Below are 27839 nucleotides of genomic sequence, written 5' to 3'. Positions count from 1 at the left end.
ATTTCCGTGTTTTTGATTTACACACACACACATAAACACACACACATACATACACACACACATAAACACACACACATACACACACACATAAACACACACATACACACACACATAAACACACACACATACACACACACATACACACACACATAAACACACACACATACATACACACACACATACACACACACATAAACACACACATACATACACACACACATACACACATACACACACACATAAACACACACACATACATACACACACATACACACACACATACACACACATAAACACACACACATACATACACACATACACACACATACACACACATACACACACATACACACACATACACACACATACACACACACAAACACACACACATACATACACACACATACACACACATACACACACACATACACACACATACACACACACATACACACACATAAACACACACATACATACACACACATACACACACATACACACACATACACACACACATACACACACATACACACACACAAACACACACACATACATACACACATAAACACACACACATACACACACACATAAACACACACACATACATACACACACATACACACACATACACACACACATACACACACACACATACATACACACACATACACACACACATACACACACATAAACACACACACATACACACACATAAACACACACACACACACACACACGAGCATTTTCTAAATTCAGGATGCAAGCTAGCCAGGAAGACATTAAAATGATTTTTTTCCCCTCCTCTCTCCACTTCCCCTAAGAATTTACTCCTTTCTTTGCCTTAACCACAATTTCCATAGACTTCAACAGTGAACACCGGAAACCTTATATTTCAAATGAGTTTTGGAAATGACTCCATTTTTCAAAATGAAAACAAAATGCTAAGCCAAGGGAAAAAAAAAACAGGGGCAGGAAACTAAGCAAAGATGAGGGGGAAAAAACCTTACATGATAACATATAAAGGAAACAGGGAGATATATAAAATACAGCTGCATCAAACATTTTAAAGCCTGTACTTCCTATATCTGACCACGGAAAATGTTAAAAATTGGTGCCCTGGTAAATATAAGGCTTTATTGTTTTTGAACACAAACATATTTTCCTTGTGTATGTGGGGTGCATGTGTGTGTGCATGCACAGGCGTGCATGCGTGTGCACGTATGTGCGTAAATACACTTATGTGGGTGCACACACATCTGTTCATGTGCAGGTAGGGCCTGAAGCTGGCATGGGGGGTTCTTCCTTGAAGTCCATCTTCCTCTTTAAGGCAGGGTATCTCAGCTGAGGCCAGAGTTTGCAGTTACAGCTGGTCTAGCTAGCCAGCTCCCTCAGAGATCCTCTGCCGTAGGAGTGGAGCAACTTCAGGTAGGACACCACCCCACCTGCCACTTTCCTGGGTACTGGGGGATCTGAACTCTGGTCCTCATGCTAGATGCTTACGTGGCAAGCACTTTAAACAATGTGCCATCTCTCCAGCCCTAACATACTTTTCCTAAGAACAGAGGGCCACCTAGGCTGTGGTTGACACAAAATTCAGGATATTATTTTTGACACTTCACCTGCAGAAGTAGAGTCCACATGTCACTCAAGAGCAACTGCATCTCTGAGTAAACCGCTCTGCAGCTCAGCTCCCATGACAGCGAAGCCTCGTCTGCCCCCTCTAAGGTGAGACTCAGTTATTTCAGGCTGGTGGCTGGCATTAGCTGTTCTTTGTTCCTTTCTGAGATCACGAGTGCTCACACTCACAACTTATCAGACTCCCATGGATGGGGGCTGTAAGGCATCTTGGAAAGGTCCCTCTTTGTCATGTGCTCCTGACTGTAGACTAGCAAGACTGGACTCTACCACTCAGATAACAACCCCAACCTCTGTGAATTGTATCTCATTTTCAGAGGTGTCTCCTTACAGCATACGAGGATCAAGTTAGGTCAGCTTGGCCAAGCAAACTTTTCCCACGAAGTTCTTTCTGTTTCCCTACTTATCTGGGCCTCTTAGCAACATTCGCTCACTGCCTGGAGGACAAGTCAGTTTCTGAAACACCTTCCAGGCTCACGTTTCTTTCTTGTTCTTTGACACCTCCCTGAAGCTCCAAGGTTAAGACCCACCTGCCCTTTCTCTCAGGAATCTTCTAGGACACAGGATTTACCATTTTATTGTCTCTAAGCTTGGTGCAGGATGTTCAATACCATTTTTATAGCAATGGCTTAGGGTTTCCATTCAGTATCCAATATTCTTCCTGACATGTTCAATTGCAGTGATATACTATTTTCTCCCTTTAAAAAAGAACCCCCAAGTGTTCCAATTATTAGCACAGTTGTGACGATGGCAACGGGGCCGCAGCAGACGGCACTACGGCAAAACTCTAACATATTCCCCATCTCAAAGCCAGATTTCTAGTTCACACAGACATCTCTAAAGACTTCATTTGTGGATGAGCTGGGGATGGGAGACCCCTCTCCACCCTACCTGGGTAAGGACGCATACTGCCTCTCCATCCCTTCAAAGCGGAGGTTGTGTGTGCTTCCATCTGGACCCTTTCCAGGCACCTGTGGAGAGAGGAGTAATTAGAGCTGAGGATCCATTATACACCCCGGTTACTGACAATGCATCTCAAGATTATAATCAGTGCAAATGCTGCTGCAGCCTGCCAAAACTCCAACCTGGGGAAAGCGAGCAAGCACTCGGCATTGCTACGGGCGGCAGCGGTGACCAAGCTACAGGCGTTGTGCTTGACAACAGTCACTTCTCCCTAAAAGGGCCACTGCCAAGTCAGCTCCTTCCCACTTCCACGGCCAGGAATATTCTATAGGTGTTTTCTCTCCTTTGCCAAACTGACGTTAGTTTTTTAGGGGAGATTTAGAATTCTAAAGAAACTGAACCAATGGCATAGTGAGTTGGCTACCCTGTGCCTAAGGTGCTCTTATTTTCGGAAGGGACATGTCTTACAATTAATGAATCAGTATTGGTGTGCCACTGTTAACTAAAGTTCGCAGGTTATTTATATTTTTATTTAATGTTCTTTCCGAACCCAGGATCGCATCTCAGGGGTCATACCCTGTTTAATCACATCGTCTTGTCAGAGGCTCCCCCCTCTTGGTTCTGTTTAAACTTTAGAAACACAAAACAATTATCCTGTGTGCATGTGTTCGTGTGTGTCTGCATGTGTCCTGCTGCACGCAGAAGGGTCAGGGACAAATTGCAGGAGTTCATGCTCTCCTTCTGCCCCTGGATTCTGGGGAATGAACTCAGGTTATAAGGCTTGCTGTCTAGAGCCTTTTCTCATGTGTCATCTTGATGCACCCTTGGCTGTGAGTTTTAAAAGCAATGGGAGCCTTTCTTCACTAACAGGAATTAATGTTAACTGAATGCTTGCTGCACAGTGGCTATAAAGCCTTCTCTGAACCCTGACCTTCATCTCATTCTGTCCCTTATGAACAACCGCTTGGAAACTATGAATTGTTTTTCCATAACACTGGTCCTGTCGATTTGCCCCTTCCTGTGTTTCTCTCGGCCTTTGAGGTCCTGACGTGACTAGATCCAGTAGGTTCTGAGAGTGTATTGGATTGCTGAACACAAAGACCTTCTACCTCAGCCTTCTGTGTCCATCATACCCGTCAGTGGATGGACAGACACAGGCATGGGAAAAACACTTGCCTGGTGGCTGGTGGCTTACCCATGTGAGCGTGCGCACACACACACACACACACACACACACACACACACCCCGTTGTGGGCCATTCATGTGCTTGCTTTTATATGCTAGGGTGGCCTTTGTTCAAAGGCTTGGGAAGGGTCAACTGAAAACTTGTAGTATAATTGAGTAGAGAGGAGGAGAGTTTGCTAGAAACCAGGAAACAACAGTGTCAAAATTGGTAGACACTTCTAAGTCATACTCAGCAGCTGAAATAATTTCCTTCTTGCCGGGAGTCTTAGTTTTCTGCTCATCTCTGCCTTAGCATTTTAAAGGGTAGGATGTGTGTATCCGCGCAAGGGCTGCCTGTGGGTTCTGTGGGGAGAGATGCTTCTGAGCGGATGTGCATTGCCAGGGAGAATAAGCTACTTCTGGGATCTAATCATCGCATGAAGGCTTTTAGCACCTGTCCTGAGAAACTATTTCAGCAATGCATGGATCGGAAGTGGTTAAGCTATCTTTCTTTAAGATTTTCATATGTACATTCATAACCAGGTCCATTTCCGCCTCCCGCTCCCTTTGTGTCCCCTATAACATGACCCCTCCCAACTCTTTTTTTTTTTTTTTTTGTGGTTTTAGTTTTGGTTTCTGTAGACAAGGTTTTTGTGTTGCCTTGGAACTCACTATGTAGACCAGGCTGGCCTCAAACTCAGAGCCTGGCCTGCCCCTGCCTCCTGAGTGCTGGGATTAAAGGCACGCACCACCACCAACTGGTTTCCTCCTCTTTCTTAGATAACCCTCTAAAGTCCTGAGAAAATGAGACTGAATGTTCAGCATTACTGAGCTTCCTGACAGATCAGGGACAGGGACGGCGACAGACAGGGTACAGAGGTGTAAACAGCAGAGAAAAAGAAGTGAAGGGTAGGACTATGATACCCAGCCACTTCTGGCTACAGGGTTTGCTGTACTCTTTGAGGTAGGGTCTCACTCTGCAGCCCAGGATGTCTTTGAACTCATGAACCTTCCGAGTGCTTGGATTATAGGTCTACACTACTACCCAGAACCGGCATGTTTAATTTTTAGGTTTTCTTAGGAAGAATTCATGTTAACATAGTATTGATGAATATTAATGGTGGATGTTGGGAAATCACCATGCTTATGAATCCTCGCATGGCTCAAGACATTCACAAATAAAGCTGCAATTTTCAGTTAGCACAGTCATCCAGAGTTGGGCTGGCCTCATGAGGGTAGCAGTCCATACTGTGGTGACTTGGGGTGCTACCCCTTTCCTGTTGTTGTTCTGGGGAGCTATCTCTCAAGCATTCTAGACTCCAGAACATGTAGCACAGCCCTTATCCTCAAGGCGCTTTCCGTCTCGTTGGGATGCAGTGAAAATGTGTGATGGAGAATCGTACATCCCGTCCAGGATGCTACCATTTGGAGCCCAGATGGAAACTGAAGGTATTAGGAAAAGCCTCATGAAAGAGGCAGACCTTGGGCCTGATTTCAAAAGACAGGCAGGACGTTTGCACATCAAAGGTTGTTCATTCTGTTCCTCACCGATTGGGTATCTCTCTGAGCGCCGCCTCTGTACTAACACTGCAGCACCGTGCGGAAACAGTCCGTGCAGAAACAGTCACGCAGTAAGCAATCACCCAGCACCTCTGTATCCTAATATACAGGAGGCCGTGGGTTCCAAGTGCTGAAGAAACGCAGCCCTTGTTCTCGAGGAGGCAGGACCTGCAAACAATTATGCCTTGATGACATCATGCTCGAGTGGAAGTCTGGGGAACTGAAGACAGCCTCGGGTGAGTGGTGATGGCTCCTCCACAGCTGAATATGAATGAGGAGCTTTTCTGGGGGAGAAGAATGAACAAGAGCAACAGGAGGCACCCTAAATAGAGAGAATAGGCATGCAGCAGCACTGGTTTTAGGGTTGGCATGATTTGGGTAAGGCAGAAACAGAGCATTGTAAAAGTGTGCTTCTTACCACCAACAGAACTGGGTCTGCTCTCCCTGCTGCTGGTGGTGCACTGCAGGGGTTGGTGCTGTGTGCATAACACCCTGCCCCCCCTTTAAAAATGGGGTCTCTTAAAGGTCTGGATCTTGCCAAGTAAACTCCAGGCTAGCTGGCAAGTGATCATCAGAGCTTCCTCCGCCTCTGTCTCATTGTTTCCCGGGGGAGTGTGTGCCATACCTGGATTCTTACAAGGGTTCTGGGAGTTAATTTGAACTCTCTTGCAAGCACTTTGCTTACTGAGTCACCTCCCTGGCTTCTGTGATGCTGTGTGTGTGTGTGGTGTATGCATATGCAGGTGGGTACACATGTGTGTGCATATGAGTCCAGGTACTTGTGGATATGCATCTAGGTGCATATGTGTGTACAGGTGAGTACATGTGCATATGCATTAGGTGCACATGTGTGTACAGGTGAGTACATGTGCATATGCATTAGGTACACATGTGTGTACAGGTAAGTACATGTGCATATGCATTAGGTGCACATGTGTGTACAGGTGAGTACATGTGCATGTGCATATGCATTAGGTGCACATGTGTGTACAGGTGAGTACATGTGCATATGCATTAGGTGCACATGTGTGTACAGGTGAGTACATGTGCATGTGCATATGCATTAGGTACACATGTGTGTACAGGTGGGTACATGTGCATGTGCATATGCATTAGGTGCACGTGTGTGTACAGGTGAGTACATGTGCATGTGCATATGCATTAGGTGCACGTGTGTGTACAGGTGAGTACATGTGCATATGCATTAGGTGCACGTGTGTGTACAGGTGAGTACATGTGCATATGCATTAGGTGCACATGTGTGTACAGGTGAGTACATGTGCATGTGCATATGCATTAGGTGCACATGTGTGCACATACGAGTCCAGGTACTTGTGGATATGCAGGTGGATGCACATGCGTGTACAGATGCACATGTAGATGTATGCATTGGCAACAGAGGTTGACAGTGGGTGTCGTCCTTGACTGTTCTTCACCTTATAATTGACACAGGTCTCTCGCCTGATCACAGAGCGAACCAATTCAGTTAGTCTAGCTAGGCAGCTTGCTTTGGGAATCCCCGTGTCCGCCACAGAGTGCTGAGGTTAGGTGTGGGCTGCTCTCCCTGCTTGACATGTTCCTAGAGGCTGAGGATCCAAACTCCAGTCTTCCCACCTGGTACCCGCTGAGTTACCTGCCCAGCCTCTCTCCCCAGCAAGGCTTTGGGTTTATATCAAATAGGATATTTCGAAGATTTTCCCTAAACCTCTGCTCATACACATGATTAACTTCTCCCATTATCAGCACCCCCATCCACAGCGGGGACTATTATGGCCACCCTAACTGCATGGTTTATGTTAGGTTTATGTTAGGTATACATAGTGTGGGTTTGATAGTCAAATGACATGTACCTGCAACCACAGTCACACAGAATAGTTTCAGTGGCCCTAGATCCTCTGTGTTCTCTGCCTGTTCATCTATCTCTCCTGACAACAAGTATGTGACATCATATGTCATTGGGAATCTGTAAATTGAAATCATATGTCATTGGGAATATGTAAATTTTTGCCTTCATGGTTTTAACTTGCAGAATGTCAAAAGTTGGAATCATACATAGTGTGGTCTTTTCAGATTGATTTATTTTACTTGGTAATCTGCATTTTAAGTTTTTTTCCAAGTCCCCCCCCAACTCCCCTTGTTGTTGTGACTTGATAGCATATTTTCTTCTAGCACTGAATAATCTCCTTCTTTCTGAGTGTACCACTGTTTATCCCTTCATCTATGGAAAGGCTTCTTGGTTGCTTCCAAGTTTTGCCAATTACGAACAAAGCTTCTGTAAATATTTGCGTGCGGGTTTTTTGTATGGACGTAGGTTTCAACACCTTTTGGTAAATACTGAGGAGGGCAATTGCTGGATCATATGGTTAAGACTATGTTTAGTTTTGCAAGAAAGTTCCAAACTGCCTTCTGACATGGCTGTGCTATCACGGTCTCCCTTCAGCTCCCCAAAGTAGAGCTCCTGTCCCGTACTTCTGCTGTAGTGTACGGTGGTGCTGTGTTCCAGTCTTTGGCCATCCTGACAGCTATGCCTGGTATCTCATTTTAACTTGCATATTTCCCATGACTTATGATGTTACATACTCGGTCGCCACTTGTGTATTTTTTGGGTGATGTCAGTTAACATCTTCGGGTGATTTTAAGTTGTTCATTCTGTATTGCTAGTTTTGGTCATGTGCTTGCAGATCTTGGCTGGCAGTCATTTATTGGATGTGTCTCTGGCAAGCACCCTCCCCTGTCAGTGGCTTATCTTTCCATGGCCTCACTAGCGTCTTTGCCAGATCAGAGATGTTTAATTTTAACAGAGTCCAGCTTACTGATTATGCCCTTCACTGGGCTGTGCTTCTGGTGTTATTTCTAAGATGTGACCACTTAGGTCACTGTGATATTCTCCCGTGTTATTTCCAGGAAGCTCGACGGTTCCCACGACTCCTCACATTATAGTGAGGAGGTTCCCGGTGGCCATCTGAACCACAGGTGAGCAGGGTCTAAACTAGGGGACTTTCCAACAGATTCAGTAAGGGACATAAGGATGTTAAGAAGGTGGACAGATCAAAGGGAAGGATCTGTCCAGAATAATGCCCAAGTCTTTAGCTTTAGCATATGACGGTTTGGTAACTTTCACTTAATATGATAAAAGAATAACAGGGAAGTTCTAGGGAGTAGGGAACTGGGACACTTGAGACATTTAAGGGAAAGGCCTAATTGACAGTTGCGACTTAGAAGAGATGCCTGAACTAAAGATGTAGAAATGAGAAGTACCTAGTATCTCAGGTTTGACGTCTTAGGAAAGAATACCCATGCCACAGAGCAGAGAAAGATGTGCAGTAAGAAAAGACTGTCAATAACATTCTTGGAAACCTTCATTAGGGGGCGAGCAAATGTAGCTGAACCAGAAGGATCTAAAAAGTAGCTGTTCCAGAAGGGAATCAGTAGAGAGTGATATTATAGAACCAAAAGATAAAGGGGGCGGGGGTAGACAACTCAATTGGTAAAATACTTGCATTGCAACTACGAGAACTGGAATCATTTATATAAATAGCCCAGCAAGCAGTGTGTGCCTATAATCCAGGCACAAAGGAAAGAGAAACAGGAGGATTCCTGGATCTTGTTAGACAGCCAGTCTAGTCCACTGCTGAGCACCAGGTTCAGTAAGACACTCTGTTTTAAAAATAGAATGGAGAGCTATTGAGGAAGACACCTAATTGCTGGTCTTTGGCCTCTGCACACAGAGAGACAACTGCATGTGAACACACACACATGCACATATACACCAGGCCAAATCCACCCACCAACTTCCCTGAGACCAATCAAGAGATAAGAACTCTATGAAGAAGGGTGAAGCCGGCGGTGTCAAGAGTAGTCAGAAAACGCACTGGAGGCAGAGGCAGAAGGATTGCCCCGAATTTGAGGCCAATCTGGACTATATAATGAATGTCCCATTAATTTGGGCTACAGTATGAGATTGTCTCAAACCAAATAAAATTCCAAAATAAGGCCAAGGAACAATGCTGTTAGCCGCTTCAGTGAGACCGGGAATGGGCTATCCATGGTCTGGTGGTGATCAATCCTCCTTTCTCACGGAGTGCTACCGTTAACGAAGAGCCCAGAAAGATAAAAAAGCAAAAAATAACACCACACACACACACACACACACACACACACACCCTTTCTTAGAATTTCCTTGCAGCCAGGGATTTAACTTAGGGCATAGCATCTGAAGAATGCAATAAAAACAGTGGTTGCCCCTCGCTGAGTATTCTGGCAAGAACGCCTGAAGGTATGCTTGATTTTCCTCAGGCTCTTTCAGCAGACACAGCTCGTTTCTGGAGAGGCTGTACTTTTTAATATCTGGCTTTGGAGCTGACAAAAACAGAAGTGGGCCTGGTGAGAGCAGATTCCTAATCGTGGTGGCTCCAGACACAGGTGACTCTCTAGAACCTAAAGGTTCTTATGGAAGCAGCAGCTCTCTCTGGGTGCTCTGCACTGGCTTGGGGCTTAGGAAGTCACCCCTGAAAGTACACTCAGGAACTTGTTCTTTAATGTTCCGTATGGTGCTTGCAAGATTGTTACTATGATGCAAAATCTATTCCTGCTTAACTAGAGTGGACATTGTTCTTGCACTTAGACAGTGACCAGTAGAGTGTCTAAGAAGATCCATGTTGGCCTTGGCAATGAGACGGTCACGGGCTCTGTTGAGAGCGGAGGGTGGGTTTACAGGGGATAGAATCCAGACTCGTTGATAATTCCTGGAGTTTCCCAACAAACCACCAACTTCTGGTTGTGCTGTGTTATCCTGTCACCCCCACAAAATAGGATTAATACTCTCAAGTACAAATGCATTCATTACCATTTCCCAAGCAGAGTAACACCCTGAATACTGAGAAGTCCACTCTAAGATGTGGTTGGTTAATGGAAATGATGAGAATAAATTTGTATTTCATTATTTAAAAAAATAGATTTAACTTTTTTCTCCCTAATTTATTATTACAGGAAAATCACCAAAAGATGGCCTCTGTTAGTGTTTCTAAATATAGACATCAACTTATTGCTATGTAAAATTTTTTCCTGTCTTTATTATTGACCTTTTTATGTGCTATTGAATATATCTCAGAAATCTGAATTTTAATGGCTATATAATACTGCATTATATAGATAAATCATAACTTGTCTAATCTACTCCTGTAATTTGATCTGTTTTTAATATCATGATTAGAAATGGTAGTGACATAGATTAGTGTGCTGGGCACAAATACTTTTGGAAATAGTTGTAAGTGGGGAGTAGGAAATGATAGCGAGAGGATTGCCAAAGAGACGCCAAGTTAAGACATTCCTAAGTCCTCAGGAAGTGAGGCCACTTGAGGAAGGAGTGAGGGGACAGAAAGCAGGCACGGGCATTTATAAACTCATTTCTCGGTCTGCTCTTTGCTTACAGAAACTCAGAAGTATTCCTGCTTGAAGAACTCCTTATAAGGAAACTTCCCTCATCACACACACAAAAAGCAGGTCAGTGGCTTTGATCCAATTAATTTTTTTAAGCACTTTATCTTACTTGAGATCATGTAGTGGTGTTTTGTTTTTAATATAATGAGCTAAATATAAACCTGATAAAAACAATCCTGATTTAAGCCATAACAGAAACTCAAACACAACAGTGCAATGTTAGAGCTCACGCCTGGATGCTGGCGAATGTATCTTTGGCGAATGTATCTTTCTTTGACTGACCCTGCCCAGGAAGTGAGGCATCTGACAGCTTTCTCAAAACATGGAGAGCCACGTGCTGTAGCTCTCTAGCGGGATTAGCAGCGCCTAGGACAAGCCCAAGACAGGGCTTGGGAGGAAGACAGAATCAGGAGGCTTTTAGTCCGCTGGAGTTCGCCCAGTTTCATGCACTCAATGTCTGCTGCTGGCTGGAGCATTAAGAGCCTTGTTTAAAAAAGCTATTAGTCTCTGCTCTGCAATGCGAGGCACTTGCTGCTTACATTCTGCCCGGTTCCTCCAGTTCATATGTATTTCTGGCTCAGCATTACCAGAATCAGCAATTTCATGAAGCAATATCCTAAAGAGGCCATTGGATCTTTCTGTCTCCCCATTTGCAGATTAGTGTAAGAGGAAATAGAACACCCCCACTAACATTTTAAGTAATTTATTAAAAACAAAGGAATAACCACATAGGATTTTCTGCAAATGTCTGATGATGAGAAGTGGAAATTATTTGAAGATTAAAATGCATCCCAGCCTCTGTAGGTTAGGACACATTTTTGTCAGCATTGTAATTGATGCTTCATAAGCCAATTTTCTCAAAAGAATTTAAAAGCCGCGGTGATGGAAAGGCCAAGTACAGTTGTAATGTAGCTTAGTCACCTATATATAACATCCTCATTTACAAAGATGTCTTACTTAGATCCATTACAAAAACTGAGTTTCCCACTGCCAGACACATCCTACGATGAAGATGCGAACTTCGGAAATTCCGTAGTTATTTAAGGGAACGTGCCTTTCGAGCCGCTATCATGGCAAACAGCGAGCAGTGCTGCACACTTCTTTTAATTCGATGACTCTTGCATAGTTACAGCTAGTTGTAAGGTGTTTACAGGAATCGTCATGTGAAAACTTGGGAAAAGTTACAAACTTGGCTTTGAACACCTCTAGCTTAATGCCACTTTGCTAAAATGTAACACATTCCGAGGCGACCTGAAGTGCAACACCCGGAACAAAACCAAGTAACCAAAATAGGGTGTTTAGTAGTTTCTCCTTGGTAATGGGAGTGTGTTATGCCTAGGCTACACACTCCAGAGAGGAACACACACTCGTTCAAACCATTATTTCTGAAGTGTTTGTTTTCTCTAATTTGATTTCAGTAATTTTGTTAAATAACCGGGTACTCAGCTTATAGACTAGCACAGAACATCTGCTAGTTAGAAAATACAGCAAATAATCTATTTTAAAAATAACGCTGGAGTAAGCCTTTTAACCATTCCATGCCCACATTTTCTTTCCTTACAACCATCACAAGTTAAAACAGAAATTCTTGAAGTCTCTTCTAGCTTGTATAAATTAGTAAAAGTTCTGTTGCATATACCTTGCCCACGCACACCTCATTAACACAGTAATTGTATATAGGTAATTATGATTTTATAGCTGAGTGACAAGATAGCCACATAAGCTGGAATCTGTTCTGTATTAGGAAGCCATGAACTATTCATTCAGATATAAGCGTGAAACCTTACACTAGCACTAACCACATACTAGCTGTATGTTCCCTGGGTCATGGTACCATAACCTGAACTATCTCTGTTAGGATTGTCTTTGCAGAAAATAAAACCAGACATCTCCTGCCAGCTCTGTTTGTGTCTGGGCATAAGATACAGTTACCATAGAAACGACGATTGTGGATACAATTTTACAAATTTGACTTCATCTCTGTGATGCATGTGGGCATGCCTGTGTATGTGTGAGTGTATGTGTGTGTGTGTGTGTGTGTGTGTGTGTGTGTGTGTGTGTGTGCGCGCGCGTATGCACCCATATATGTACCTTGACAAAAGCTTTAAGAGCCAATTCTGGCTCTGTGTCTTTAATTAAAAAGTCATGCGTTATTTCTCATTTCCTTTCCCCCATCTGTCTGCTTACAAATAGAGATATTGAAACACTTGGCTGAGACATCAAGTCATACTAGAGAAGACAAACGTCTGATGAGAAGATGGAGGGGGGAAGGTACGAAGAAAAGCATTTCCAAAGAAACCTGGTATCCACCTGTACTGTATCCTCCAGGGGCACAGTAGGGGTTTGTGGAGTTGGATCAGCCTGGGTACATACTACTGTGCAGCATGTATTTCCTAACTTTGTTTCTAATTGTGTCCTGGTTCTCACTGCTTCCTTTTCCAGCATTCTGTGAGGGCCTCTCACTCATCCAAAAAGAAGTGAAGTTGACCCTCAAAATATGTCCAAATATTAAGTGACATCAGTCATCCACATTTATCCTGGGTCTCCACTACTCCCTTCAGTTGATGAAGCGTGTCATTCGTCAAACCTTCTGGCATAGTTCATATATGTTTTGTTGGTGAAGACAAAGCACGTAAGCTTGAAAATTTCAGCTCCTTCTTCTTAATGTCGATGTTTTCTGTTTTGTCTGGGGACAAGATCTAGTCACTTCCCCCTACAGGAAGGGCCTTTGGGACATCTACAGTCTCCGCGGTGAGTTACAGTGTTGGCATTTCCACCTCCGCCTTTTCATACATGAAGAGCGGAGAGTGAAGACTGACTTACGAGACCTGCCTCGGCTCAGACAGTGGCGGGGCCAGGCTCTGAACTGACGTGTGTCTGCTTCCAAAGCCAGCATTTTTCCACTGTCTCATATTTTACACAGGGAGTAGCATACTTAAAAAAAAAATTCCTTTTCCCAAATAAAGGACTAAGAGCAGAGACTTGATCCTTCTCGGTGATCTTTTGCAGGCAGCAATGGGAAGGGGCTGTGAGTTGTGGCTTTCTACAGGCACCTGATTTATCACGATCTTCACAGCCGCAGCCGCAAACAGTGGTCTAGTCATACTCCTTTTACATAGCTGCAGGCGATAATATATGCACATGTTTGGTTTTTTTGTTTAATACAGCAATTTCTATTAAGATGCTATGTTTTATGAAATAGCCTATATTTTAAAGAAATCTTTAGATTATTATAGGTGATTACTGGTCTATTAATTCAAAGCCTCATCCTGGAAGCTTCACATACGCTGGGAGGGAGCCTCATTTTTGTGCCGTTGTATTTTCGGGGCCCACAATACCACTTTTTAAAGAGCTGTTACTTACTGAGTTAATCAAAGAGAAATGCCAAGCATGACCTCAGAGGAAGTTAACAGAGTGGATGAAGAGATTCTTTAACAACTAGTTAGTTAAGTAGTAGAAAAGATATTAACAATATGTTTTTCTTTTATCATTGGATGTGATGTGCACACGATGTATGTGGTTTTGTGTATGCACATACGAGTGTGTGTGTGTGGGGGGGGGGAAATCAGAGGACAACCTAATTTCAGTTCTTGCCCCCCAGCTTGTTTTCAGACAGTGCCTTTCTGTTCTTCTTTGTTGGCATATACCATGCTAGCTGTCCTGCAAGCTTGCACGAATCCCACTTCTGCCTCTCACACTCCCACTGGAGTGCTACCAGCAGTACAGACATGGCTACTGCACTGGCTTCCATTGTGTTCTGGGGATTTGAATTCAGGTCCTTTGCTTGTGTGGCAAGCTCTTTCCCCACTGAGCCACCCCCTCCAGTTATAACAACATGTTTTGAAGAGAGCTTTACTGTCGTGAGCCCTGTTCCATGTCATGTTTTGTTTAAACAGTCTCATTTTTTAATATCCATTCAAAAGTAACCAGCAACAAACTGCAAATATTCTTACCCAGAAATCAACTTGGCTCTGGAGGACTAATTAAAACTACCAGGAACCTTAATTATGTCATTGATATAAGTGACAAAGATTCCTATAAGATCCAAATAATTTATACCGTAGGGCAGGTTTTTCCAATGGATGAATTCCTGAATACACTGGGCATGATACCATGGCTCCGAGTGGCTGCCTCAGAAAGAATCTATCTAATCACTAAAGTTGGATCCATCTGACCTCTAATGCTAGACTCCGACAGGCATTTTCCACTAAATTTATAGTAATCAAGTTATTTTGTGATTGACCTCTATCCAAAGAGTTCAAGCACTAGAAAATGAATGAAGATAGGATGAAGTGGAAGGAAGAATTAACCAGAAGGCATTCAGAAAATAGATGTTCTTATGTTAAACTCTACCTAGAAAAACAACACTAAACTAAACAAAGCAAAATACACACACACACACACACACACCAACTCTATTGTTAAAAAAATGTTAACCAGTACAGAACATTTCCACTCTCTTTGCAACTCTGTCTTGCATGCTCAATAATTTTATCCCATTACATTTCCTGGATGCTGGGTATGTACTTCCTGCCATTTCTTTAGTGTTGGTAGCTTTTGCCCAGATCAGCTTCATGCCATAAACATTTAGAGGCTCATTAAGAGCTGGATGGGTGAATGAACAGAGAAACAGCAGTGGTCACCATTGGCCATACATATATGAAGGCACAAAAACAATGGAACATTAGTGGCTAAAGAAAACAGAAACCACAGGAGCTGGTTGTTAGATCATTAAATACTGATACACAGAGAAGAAAGCCCAGAGAGAGAGGTGGAGACCAGGAAAGGAAAAACAAAAACCTCCTGAGAAAAAGGCAGAAGTTGCAGAAGAGAATTGGAATTATGGACCCTGCTACAGCGGTCTAACCCAGCTCTGAGTGCACAGGTAATTCCGGCCCTAAATTTCTCTCCCTTAATCAAATTCTTCAGTCCATCAGAAAGCTGTTCTTGTACCAGGCTAGGAAATATGGACTTTGTTCTTCTGATTGGTTGCAGACATCATCTTGGTTTCAAAGTCTTTAAAATGTGATTATTTTAAGTCAACATTTAAAGTTAGATTTGATATAATCATTTAATTGGGCATCGATTCATCTACACAGAACTCATTACTGAATTCTTCAATTTCACCAACATAATTTCCTTCCAAATTATCTTTTATCTAGATGCTGGAAGTCCAAGTGCTATGAAAACTTTGCCAAAATAAAAAGCTTTTAGATTGCTAATGCTGGCTACACGGAGACCCATGGAAGATCGCTGAAGAGCAGTGCATGCTTGCCAACTGCCAGACCACGGCTGCTTTTCGCATAATTAATGCCATTCTTGCTGCTCAAGCACCATTTCCATCCTCTAATAATTTCCATTAATAGAGGAAGTTTCTGCAATAATTTTTGCATCTTGCAAAACCACAGTGGCTTCTAGACACCTTTTAATCAAAATAATGACAGTGGGTGAAGGGAGGACGGTTGGAAATATCACTGCAGTCCCAGCTTGCGTTGCTTTGTCACTGTTTGCGGTCCCTCAGACTGTCCTGAAGGCTCATTGTGTTGGCTGTGATTGTGACAATCAAACCTCCGTGTTCTGATCTGATTAGCATGAACCCCAATGAGTTTATTCCAAAAGGATATATATATATATATATATATATATATATATATATATATGTCCTTTAGACAATTTAACTACAAAAATGGTAAAACAAAATACTCTTTAACGTGGCAAACAAAGGATGAACAGGTGCAGACAGAAGCTCCATCCTGTGAAACAGGCTCATCTCACAACATTTGAAGCGGTCTGCAAGAGGAAGTGAGGGGCCAGCTGCAAATCAGAACCTCAGACGCAAGAGGAAGTGAGGGGCCAGCTGCAAATCGGAACCTCAGACGCAAGAAGAAGTGAGGGGCCACCTGCAAATCGGAACCTCAGACCTGAGAACTCACAGTATTTTTAAAATTCTGCTGTTACAAAAATCAAGAAATTGGCTCAGCATAAGCAATTATGCAAACAGATAAGAACAATAACCACTAATGTCAGTTCAGGTTTCTCCCCTGTGCCAAGAGATGAATACTGAACGCTAGTGGAGCAGCCCCGCAAGGTGGGTGGGGTATTGTGGAGCATAGGGTGTGGCGGCAGGTAGGACAGGCATGGAAACGGCAGCTGTAACACACAGGTCACTTTTAGTAAAATCTCCAGGAAACCCAGGACTTTCCTCCACCTGAACACAGAGACTGTAATGAAGGAGTTAGAAGTAAGGGGACAGCCGCTGCATGTCATTTTCTGCTCTCTTCCGGAGTCACCTTGGGTGCAGTTGAAAGGAAACATCAAAGCCTCATTCTTCTTTGCCTAGGATGGCTTTGAAGAACTTCACCTGCGTCAAATCCACTCGTACTTGATGGCTTTGTGTGGTCTACCTGGCGGAGGGTGATGGTGTCACTTGGGCAGGAAGCTCTTGCCCTGCACAGTAGCCTGGGGAGTGGGAAATGCTTTGGATGGGGGAACTCTGTTAGCGATCTTAGTAAAGTTTGAGGACCAGCTCCTTAAAATGTGTAGAAATGATATAAAAATGGTGTTTGTGTGTCTTTACAGCTCCTGATAAACAGATAAGATTGATCATGTGTGGTGTAAGCTGCCACTCTCTGAGGAGTCTGGCAGGCACTGAGGAGAGGCCATAGCTCAGGACTGTCTTTTGAGTGTTTATACTCATGGCGTCTGACCATAGGTTTGACAGGGTTGTTCACACAACTACGTTCTCTGTGGGATTAATACTGATTTTCAAAGTATCTGTCCTGTTTTAAAAAGACCACAGTCTTTTAGTCTCTTTGCTATGTAAATAGAGAACAAATAATATCTAATCTGATACCTCAATCACCAACAATTTTGCAGTAATAAAAGAATATTCTCTGTATAATCAGACTTGATGGGTATATTTACCTCTATCAAGAGAGAGGGAGGCATTCAGAGTTCAACATAAGAGTAGCTTGTTCTTAGAAGAGAGGGGGGCTTAGCAGGGCAGGTCAGGAAGAGAGTGCTGTACAGTACCCCCATTCTTAAGGTGTGCCCCAACCCAATTAATTCTAATTGAGAAATGCATGAAAGTATCTCATGGAACTGTGGGAGGTCTTGGCATGAGTGGATGGTGGTTAGGAGAGTAGGCATGAACCTGCCTCAACCACTTATCGCCCATGTGATTAAGACTCATGTTAACTTTGAAGCTTCATTTTTCTCATCTGCAAAGTGATTTTCTCATCCACAGATGGCTGTCGTGGATATTAACTGTATGATGCACGTAGACCACATAGTACATATCATGCATAGTCTACTTGTGTGTTCATGTAGACCACACGGTACATATCATGCATGGTCTACTTGTGTGTTCATGTAGACCACACGGTACATATCATGCATAGTCTACTTGTGTGTTCATGTAGACCACATGGTATATATCATACATAGTCTACTTGTGTGTTCATGTAGACCACACGGTACATATCATGCATAGTCTACTTGTGTGTTCATGTAGACCACACGGTACATATCATGCATAGTCTACTTGTGTGTTCATGTAGACCACACGGTACATATCATGCATAGTCTACTTGTGTGTTCATGTAGACCACATGGTACATATCATGCATAGTCTACTTGTGTGTTCACATAGACCACATGGTACATATCATACACAGTCTACTTGTGTGTTCATGTAGACCACACAGTACATGCCATACATAATCTACTTGTGTGTTCATATTGACCACATGGTACATATCATACATAGTCTACGTGTGTGTTCATATTGACCACACGGTACATGTCATACACAGTCTACTCATGTGCTCGTGTAGACCACACGGTACATGTCATACATAGTCTACTTGTGTGTTCAGTGCAGCTTTTCTGTTGCTACAGTGTCATTCAACCTGGCCTTTTCGCTGGTAAGAAAAATACTCAAGACAATTTCTTCCCTGCCCCTTAGATTTATTTCCATAAATCTTTGATGAGCTCCAGCTAAGACATAGATCTACTAGAAGATTCTTCAGTGTTGTGTAACAGTATCCTGGAAGAGTGAAACATTCCACCCTGTAGGAAGCTCCTTAAGCAGGAAGGCAAACATATCAAATTAGATTCAGTTAGTCCCTGAAACTGACCAGATTCACTAGGCCCTTCCCTGCCAGAGGAAACGAAAAGCTGAAAGTTCTTCTCAGGCAGAAGGAAGCTGAGCTGCAAAGCAGACTCTGAGAGCAGACCTGCTGCCTGGAAGAGGTTTAGACCAGAGTCACCTGGTAAGAAGACTCTGCAACATGTTGAGCTTCCTGCATGCTGTGTAGTATGCTTACAGCTAGCCCAACCCCAGGTCCCAGGCCCAACCTCAGCTCCAGCTCCAGACATAGCCCATCCCCCCGTCCCAGCTCCAGTCTTTAGCCCAAACCCTAGCTCCAGCCCCAACCCCAGCTCCTGCTTCAGCTCCAGCCTCAGATACTAGCCCCAGCCTCTAGCCCCCAGCCCCAGCTCCTATCCCCCAGCCCATGTTGGGGTGGACCTTGGTGCTGCAGCTGTCTTTGAGTCATTTCTGCTCCTGCAAGTAACCCCTCACCCACGTTCCTGTATATAAAACTCACTGGTTCTCCCAGTTGGACTTTGTAGGTATCTGCACTTTGGTCTGTTGTTTGCTTCCTATCTGGGGTGAGTAGATGTGTGTGCTGTATCACCTCAGGAAGAGTTCTGTCCCCACGACATCCAGTGATACTGTCCCCAGGCTAGCATGTGAGGCAGAGAGAAAGAAGTGCTGGGATTGCTACTTTTGTAGGAACTTCTCAGGGGTTTAGTAAGGTTTTCTTGGCCATGTTTCTTTAGTGGATCACAAGTAGAATGAACAATCCTATCTTATTTATATTGTAGCGCTTCTTTTGGAGGTGGAGGTTTGAGACAGCATCTCACTCTGTCGCTTTGGCTCGCCCGGAACTCACTGTGTAGACTACACTCGTTTCATATGTGTGGCGGCCCTGCTCCTCCTTTCCAAGTGAGGGGATTACACGTGTGCACCACCGCTCCCAGGCCTCTATGCCTGGCCATCTACTTGCAACGCTTCTTTTCTGGCACACGTTACATGCTCAATATATAAAGACTAAAGTGGATACTGAAAAAAGTAATCTTAAAGATATGATGCGACTTAGGCAAGCAGAGAAACACATAATGCTCAACCGCCCTCAGAAAACAGACTTGAATTAATTTAGTTAATCTACCTTGAGAGGTTGATGGCATCTGGGCACAATGCTCCAACTCAAGTGGGAATATTCACTCCAAAGATGAAGTCAGGAGACCATGCTTAATATGATTTATGCATTTAAGAGAATTAATGCAAAGTAGGCACTGCGTGACAGCATTATGGAACTCTTTAGGTTTCCAGGTAAATACAGTGAGTGTGTGTACGGTGCTCATGCTCAGGGGAGAGGATGACAGCAGGCAGTTCTGAACCCATGGGAGTGCGTCCACCTTCACCCACAGACATCGGCTGCATGCTTATATTCCTGCACCTGAATAGCAATCGAATTGCATATCGAATGTGAAAAACTCACCAGTGGGTTTTTGACATAAGGGTAAATTCTAGATTAAGCCATGCAGAGGGGTAGACAGCCTGCCATTGTGTTTCCGAGTCAGAAAGTGTCTTAGCATCTGTGTTCAAGGACATGCCTGTTCAGATGTATTCTTGTAGAAAAATGAGGATAGAGCCTACAAAGGGGAGGAAGCATGATGGAGCAAATGTCAGGCAGACAAGGCAGAGAAAGAAAGGAAAGAATCCAGCACTTGAAACTGTTACCTGTAAGCAAAGAAGTGAGACTCCAGCTTGGCAGTAAACAACTGATGTGCCCGTGCACCATTTAGAACATTTCTCACACATCTGGAGACGGCTTTTCATCTACCTACTTGAAGGTCTATTCCTTGTGTACCAGAATAGTGTGGATATTGAGTAGCAAGTTGTCTCTATGGACTCTCTAGCACCACTTTGCTCTGGTTTGGTGGGCTCAAATGGAGAATTTTGAAGCAATTTACAATTATCAGCCTAGTGCCACTAACACCTTCAGATGTTGGCCAAAGAACATGCAGGGATCTCAGTAATATAATGAAATTAAGAAAAGCAAAAATTTAGGATGGATATTGCAAAGAACTTTTTATGGCGTGATCCATTAGGATGAGGGATAATTTCCCAGGGGAAGTTGATTTATATGTTAGAAAATGTATCATGCTCATTCATAATGTATTTGTGACAGATGCAATGCCATGTCCACCTATAAATCAGATTTACTTCTGCTTGACGCCCCGACGTCCATCTTACTGAAGATTTTGCTTATGGGCACTGACCTGAGAGAAATTAAAATCCAAAGGGCCCAATTACTAAAAATCTTCAATCATTGTAATTGGACTTCGGTATGGAAAATATCACCATTTTAATCCAAGTTACTTGGAAGAAAATAGAGTAAGCTACATCACCTGACTATCAATTGGCTCTATATAGACCAAAGATGCATCTCTCAGAACATCTTCCCCGGGGACCATGGGAAGCTTATTCTTACTTTGCAGGCAGCAAAACTGCATAAATTGTACCAGCAGCCCACAAGTGAATTACTGGCCAGATGAAGACCAATGACTTAAACTTATAATGTTCATAGGGGAAACATCATTCTCAATTTGAGAGCCTTCCACTGGGAGCAACCCATCCAAACAAAGAGTGAGTTGAGTCATCTTTCCTTGGGAACAGGGACGAAACACACCATAACTCAGAGGGCACTGAAACTCCAGTGAGGAAGAGCCAGAAAAGGCAGTGATGGAAAGAACATAAGCTCCCTCACTCCATTCTTGGGAACAGACAGGCACATCCTTTGAAAGGCAAAGAAATCAGTTTTGAGAAACTCAACATTCCAGTTAGCATGCCATGCTTTCACTGGTACACAGTTCAACTAATGACTGGTAACCCCTCGCCTACCCTTCACATTCCTACTTGGCAAGAGTTCAAATACCTGTCCAGTCTACATCTTAAAGAACTCATTGGCCAGGTAATTTATGGAAATCAAACTGAGAAAAATCCACACAAAGAGCGTGAGCTACCGAAGGGCTTGATACCCATTCCTGGGTTTATTCGACTTGTTGCTACGTCTGTATTGGACTCTTGCTAACTATTTCTCCATCCCAGCCTATGGGTGATAAAATACAGCACCGGTGGCAAGTTTATAACCAGAGAGGACAAAGCACCAGGAAACGTGCTTTTGTGAAGACCCCACTCATACCCCAACAAGACCCAACACTTGCAAGTACTTCTAAATATTTCTAGGAGTCATTGAAACTAGACACTATTAAAAATAGGAGAGCTTGGGTACTGCCTAAAGATTCACATCAGAATAGCAAAGACTTTAGAGCCATAAAGGAAATGGCCAAGGCCCTGAAAAAAATCTTCTTCCTTGATGCTGTCCTCAATTACCCAGTTCCACTTAATTCATGTGATTTAAAGAGACTCATTGTGATAGGAACCCTCTGTTAGCCAATGGCCTTTGACAGGCTGGACCAGGTTGGGCGTGGCCTTGGGTACCAAAAAGATGCAGGTTCTCCTGTGGGGGCTCGCTCATGCTCCCCACTCTCACATCTGGATGCTGGATTCTTCTCCTGTTCCCTGTTATGATCTGTGAGTCCCCCTTAAATAAATAAATAAATAAACCCTTATTATACCCTATTCAGAGTTAGTGTGGGATTACTTCATCTTGTGCGTTCCCCATCATCTGGCGTGTTTCCCTTCATCATTGCATTAATATTCTGATATTTTAGAGGCAAACATCTCTTGTTATGCTACACATAAATATCCCAATAACTGATGGAGGAAGGTCATTGGTTAAAAAATAAAGAAACTGCTTGGCCCTGATAGGTAGAAAATTAGGTAGGCGGAGTAAACAGAATAGAATGCTGGGAGGAAGAGGAAGTGAGCTCAGAGGCCATGCTCCCCTCTCCCGGCCAGACTCCATGAACCAAGCTGCCAGGTCAGACATGCTGAATCTTTTCCAGTAAGACTGATGCTACACAGATTATTAGAGATGGGTTGATAGGGATATGAGAATTAGCCTGTAAGGGCTAGAGTTAATGGGCCAAGCAGTGTTTAAAAGAATAAAGTTTGTGTGTTGTTATTTCGGGTAAAGCTAGCTGGTGGCGGGAGCTGGGTGGCGGAATGAAACCCGCAGCTCCTACAACAAATAATGGTTCTATCCCTATGTGTAGTTTGACCAGAATAACCCATACATCACAATAAGCAATACTAGTCACGCAGCTTTGTGTATCCAAGAACAAAATTACAAGCATCTAACATAGTTCTGAAATATGCCAAGACATCTCCTTTGGGCCAGTATAGGATACCCAGATATGGAATTGAGGACTGACTTTGATCTATTTTGCTTTCTGCTAGCTGGAGTCAACTTTGAGGACAGTTATATAAGGATGGAATATGCTGTAAAGTAAAAGATGACTTATTTATTTATAGGTGGATAGTACATTGTGTTGCCATGGTAACATCAGAAGGGAGAGGAGCATATTTAATTATGGGACAATGCATCTATATGGTAGACATGGAGCCAAAAGCTATGCATGGAGGTATTCTTTACTACCTGGGTATGCCAGCTGTAGACTGGGGAGCTCATGAGACACAATTGTAAGCCCTGAAAAACGTTGTCTATCCAAAGTATGACCTTAGACAGAATAGGGCTATAAATAGTGTCAACTGGGTTTGAGGTTATTTTTCAGAGCTTAACTAGCCCATACTGTAAATGTAACTTAGAAAAGCAGAGGTAAGAACTGTGGGTGGGAATACTCAGGCCGCCTCTTCTTGTTCCATTCCTTGTTTCTCCCTTTCTTTTTACCCTGAGTGCTCCACACAGCTTCCACTCAGTTCTGCCTCTGGTGTTCTTCCTCTGAGTGGTCCCCCAGCTTGCCAAGCATTTCTCTCTTGCTTCTTTCATACTGGGGATCTACTTTCTCCAGGAATGTTTTGCTCATGTCATTTGCTTCCCTGACCAAAGCAACGCTCCTTGCCTAGTTTGTGCGCTAGCCTCAAAACTAGCTTCGTCTAGCTTCAGGTTTCATGGCCCAGTATTTCCTCTGGAGTTGCTTACTGTCTCCCTCTGCTCGCAGAGATGAACTCTACAGGGCTGGGGCTTTGTTTGCTCTCCCCATCATTCCAGATGACGCCAGAAGACACGCAAGAGGCTAACTTTTAAGTAAACAGTCCCAAATTGCTCTTCTAAACATGGTGGCTCCACGTACTCCGTTCTTTTGCCATCCCATTTTTCTTTCTTCTCCTTCCAGAGAAAGACAATAAATATAGTGATCCAATATAAGCCTTCATAGACTTCACCAGGTGAGGCTGGATCTGTTTCATTTCCCATCTCTTAGCGTATTCTACACTGAAATCCTTATCTTTGCTCTCAGTTTAGCATTTATTTCTGTTTATTTGAGAATAATTCTGGTCACAAAAGGCAAATTAAACCTTACATTTTCTGTTTGAGTTTTGAACTGATCAAAGAAATAATTTTCTTTTTTCTTTTATGTTTTCCAATTAGCCTGTGGAAAAAAGGTATCATTTTTAAAAACATACTTAATTCTCATTTATGACAGGAAGTGGCTAGGTGAGCCAGAGTTATGGCACATACCTGTAATCATAACACTTGAGAGGTAGAGACAAGAGGATCATGAGTTCAAGATCAACTTCAGCTACATTGTGAGACCAAGGCCAGCTGGGCTACACAATTCTCATTCAAAAAAAAAAAAAAGGACAGAATTACGAGGTTCAGAGAAGTAGGAAATAGCGAGAACAAACTAACTTTTATTTTTATATTTATTTTTGAATTAATTCATAAAATTTTTCATCTACCAAAAATATTGGGTCGTTCGAAGAGTTAAACAGCCCATTTCAAGCTTCTGTTTCGAGTCTGTCTTCTGTCTCTGAAGGAACAGGGAGTCTAGCAGGACTGGGGCATCCTGCACACCAGGCCTGGAGTTGACTTGTTTTATTTATGAACATTATTTCCCCTCTACTTTCCTTTGGGAGAAGAAAATGCAAAAATTAAAATTTATAAATTCAAAACATCCACATCTTAAAGAGAATGTGTCTAATATTTTCCTTGAATGAAAAAAGTGGGCTGGACTTATTTTCCTTCCTTTTCTTAGAAATGGAAGTTGAAACAGTGATTTTCTGTTATTAGAACACTCATCATTTCTCTCTCTAATTTGGATGGTTTTTAATAAAGCTCCATTGATTCTGCTGAAAGGAATCCCTCCTGGCAGAAGCAGAACACACACACTGATTGCTAAATACGCAGCAATTATCATATTCAGCAGCACACTTTAATATCTTATTTATAGATGTATCTATGTATAATTTGCTTTAATTAAGTTGCATTGATTTTAATGACAGGAGTGATCCTCGGAGAAGGGGGCTGGTGTCACGGCTCCTGGCCTGCCATCCTTTAAGATTTGGTCTAACCCCTCCGTGGCGTTCTACAGGCACCAGCAGATCCATTCCCAGCCACAAAGTTTCGGTGAGATTTTAAATGTGTCAACACTTGGGATCACGGGGTGGTGGGAGCTAGTGTGGAGCTTTGTGCAGTGAACGGCCAGCTTCATCTTCAAATAGCATTGCTTCTATATAACTTCATCACGATCACAGTATTATCTGTTATATGTAGACCATCATTCTCTGTGTGTAGCCAGCAACAGCATTTGGGCACTGCAATGACTTGTAGCCACGTTTTCCCCTGTGTTGGCAATAGCATCGGGTGCCTCTCAAGGATCCTGGGAATGACATGGTTTTGAATTCTTGATTATTTTTCATACTCCCTCCAGGTGAATGTTCTGGGGAAAACGAGAACCAGGGACTCCTATCATTTGCCCTTTATGACGCCCAAGTTTCAATGTGTGTACGTGTGGGCGGAGCATCCCACAGCCTGGGAGACATAACACAAAGAAACAGGAAGATGGCAAGTGTATTTTTAAAGGCTCTAACGTATTACTCATCATGACCAGAGACAATTTCTCTTTCTTTCTTACTGGATGAAGACATAAACGCTGCCTTTATAAATCTTCGCACCTCTGAAGGTGCCAGCATTGATTTTGTAGAAATTATCTGAGTTCCAATGCCAAGGCATGATCACAAAGGAAAGCTGGGGACACAGCTCCGCGTGCCCTTGCAGATGCTGGCCACCATTTTTCACTCTCTGATTATTGCTACAAGTGTTGATTAATAGTGGTGCTCACGCTGCTCGAATGCATTTCCCTGGAGGTGAGGAAAACATTCAACGGGGGGAAAAAAACCAGAAAGAAGGAAAGATAATCATCAACCCATTGCTTCCGCTTCTCTGTAATAACCCTGCAGAGGGTGTGCAAATCACGCTCCTGATGAACTGGTTAGCGGCGTCGGAGGCATTTCACTCAGAGCGTCATCCATATGCATCAGAGCACCGATTTGTCAATCAGTTTATAAGGCAATTAAACGTTCCCTAATCCCCCCCCCCCCCCCCCCCCCCCCCCCGCTTCCCTTCGGGAAAGGATAAAATGATAGAAGCAGCAGGGCTCCAGGAGGAGCGCTAGGACATTTCATCCCTAGTGTCTCTCCTGGGTCCCACTGCCCTGTCTGAACGCAGGAGTACAGCAGCCTCCGTGACAACGAGCGAGACCGGAATTTACCAAGCCTGATTGCCTTAGCATTTATTTTACTCTCATCAGTAATGCTATTGCTTTTATCCATGGAGGGAAACTAATGAATTAAATTTAGAGAGCAGAAATATTTCTTAATAAATGCAATGCCATAGGCAACATATAAAGACGCCTAGGAGGATACATCAGGCGACGGCTTGGTGACAAGGTGCTTCAAGCTGCTCAGGGTTCAGCTGGATCTAAGGTCTGCTTAGAGTTGTTTAGACCTTCGGGCCTTTGAGCGTAAAGGCTATCAATTTCCTTTGTCCAGCTCGGTGAGATGTTTTCTGGCTTCCTGTTTGTCTCCCTGGGTGGCTTGGCTTATCTCTAATCCCATGGTGTGTTTCTGTTCTCCTAACTCTTAATCGGCTCTAATGAGGAGCAGACCAGCAATGGCCACCTTTTCAGTTTCCCTCTTAATTTAAGTGGAAAGACTAATTAGTATAAATTATCGTCAAAGATCTTGAGTATCTCCTATGAGTTGGAAGGAGGCAAGAGAGTGAGTTTCCAGCATCATCTTCAGCAGAGTGGACACGCTTAGCTCCTCCAGGAGCAGACAGATCTGCTAGTCAGGTCAGCTCTTCCACACATTTTGCAAAGGCCATAGTCTGCATACGGTCATTGCACTCTTATGTCTCAAGTCACAACCATGTCCTTTAGCATCCCGTGATCCAGCATGACTTAACTACTTGACAGCAACGATAATCCAGGTGCTGTGTCTCTCTGGATTCAGCTTTTCCTTCCTCGGTTCATCTTGAATTACTCTTGCTAGCAATGTCTCTATACATCCAATCCAGGAAGAAGTTTTTGTTTCGTTTGTTTTAATCACGTGGTAGGTGATTATGAAAGGAAGGGATCCAGCTTGACTCTTATCCTACTCATTATCCACAGGCCGGAGATGTGTCGCCCCTCTCTGAAGAGTCTCTGTCAAGTGCCCTGAAGAAGGCGAATCTCTGGTCGTTAGAGTAATAGATTCTGAACTCAGCCACTGCACGAACCAGAACACACTGCACCAGGGAAGGAACAGGCAGAACGGGGAAGGGGGAATCAAATCAGAAAGTAAGTAGCCAATAAGTCCCTAAATCATTTAACAGCCTCTCACAGTCCTTATTATTACTACAAGTGACGAGGTCCCTGGAAGGCGGCATTACACCAGAATTAAATCGCTGTTCTCATGATGCTGGCCTTCTCTTAGAGAGTCCTGGGTAGCAAAGGCCAGGTCTCTTGCATGTGAAGATAAGCCACTTCTCCAGACTCTACCAGCGGCTTCAGTGTGAGTCTGTACTGAGCTGCAGCTGTAGGGTTGGATGTACAGCGTTTCCTGCCCATATGCTCTGGCGTGACTTTCTTCTACAGCTCATGGTGGCGGAAATATGCCTGCTCCTCGGACAACGTTTTTACTCTTCTCAGCGCGGGTGGGTTG

The 27839-nt window shown here is 43.4% G+C and overlaps 1 protein-coding gene and 1 long non-coding RNA gene across 3 annotated transcripts in view; one reads left to right on the top strand and one right to left on the bottom strand.

The window, feature by feature from the left end:
* Positions 1-27839, bottom strand: part of Pard3b (par-3 family cell polarity regulator beta) — a 1021419-nt gene that overhangs the window by 61929 nt on the left and 931651 nt on the right. For both annotated transcript variants that reach the window (XM_041659081.1, XM_041659082.1), the window contains exon 22: positions 2527-2606. In XM_041659081.1, the coding sequence (XP_041515015.1) occupies positions 2527-2606 (80 nt within the window). The remainder of the gene's footprint in view (positions 1-2526; positions 2607-27839) is intronic.
* Positions 5309-13261, top strand: LOC121452812. Its single transcript, XR_005974922.1, has 4 exons — positions 5309-5499; positions 10695-10765; positions 12896-12973; positions 13145-13261. It is a non-coding gene; the product is annotated as an uncharacterized LOC121452812 (long non-coding RNA).

The sequence above is a fragment of the Microtus oregoni genome, unplaced genomic scaffold, assembly GCF_018167655.1.
Source record: "Microtus oregoni isolate MIOR12 unplaced genomic scaffold, Mior012 000010F_ref0000083, whole genome shotgun sequence".
Classification (NCBI taxonomy): Eukaryota; Metazoa; Chordata; class Mammalia; order Rodentia; family Cricetidae; genus Microtus; species Microtus oregoni.
Note: the sequence above shows the minus strand (reverse complement) of the source record. Positions and strands in the feature narration are given on the sequence as shown.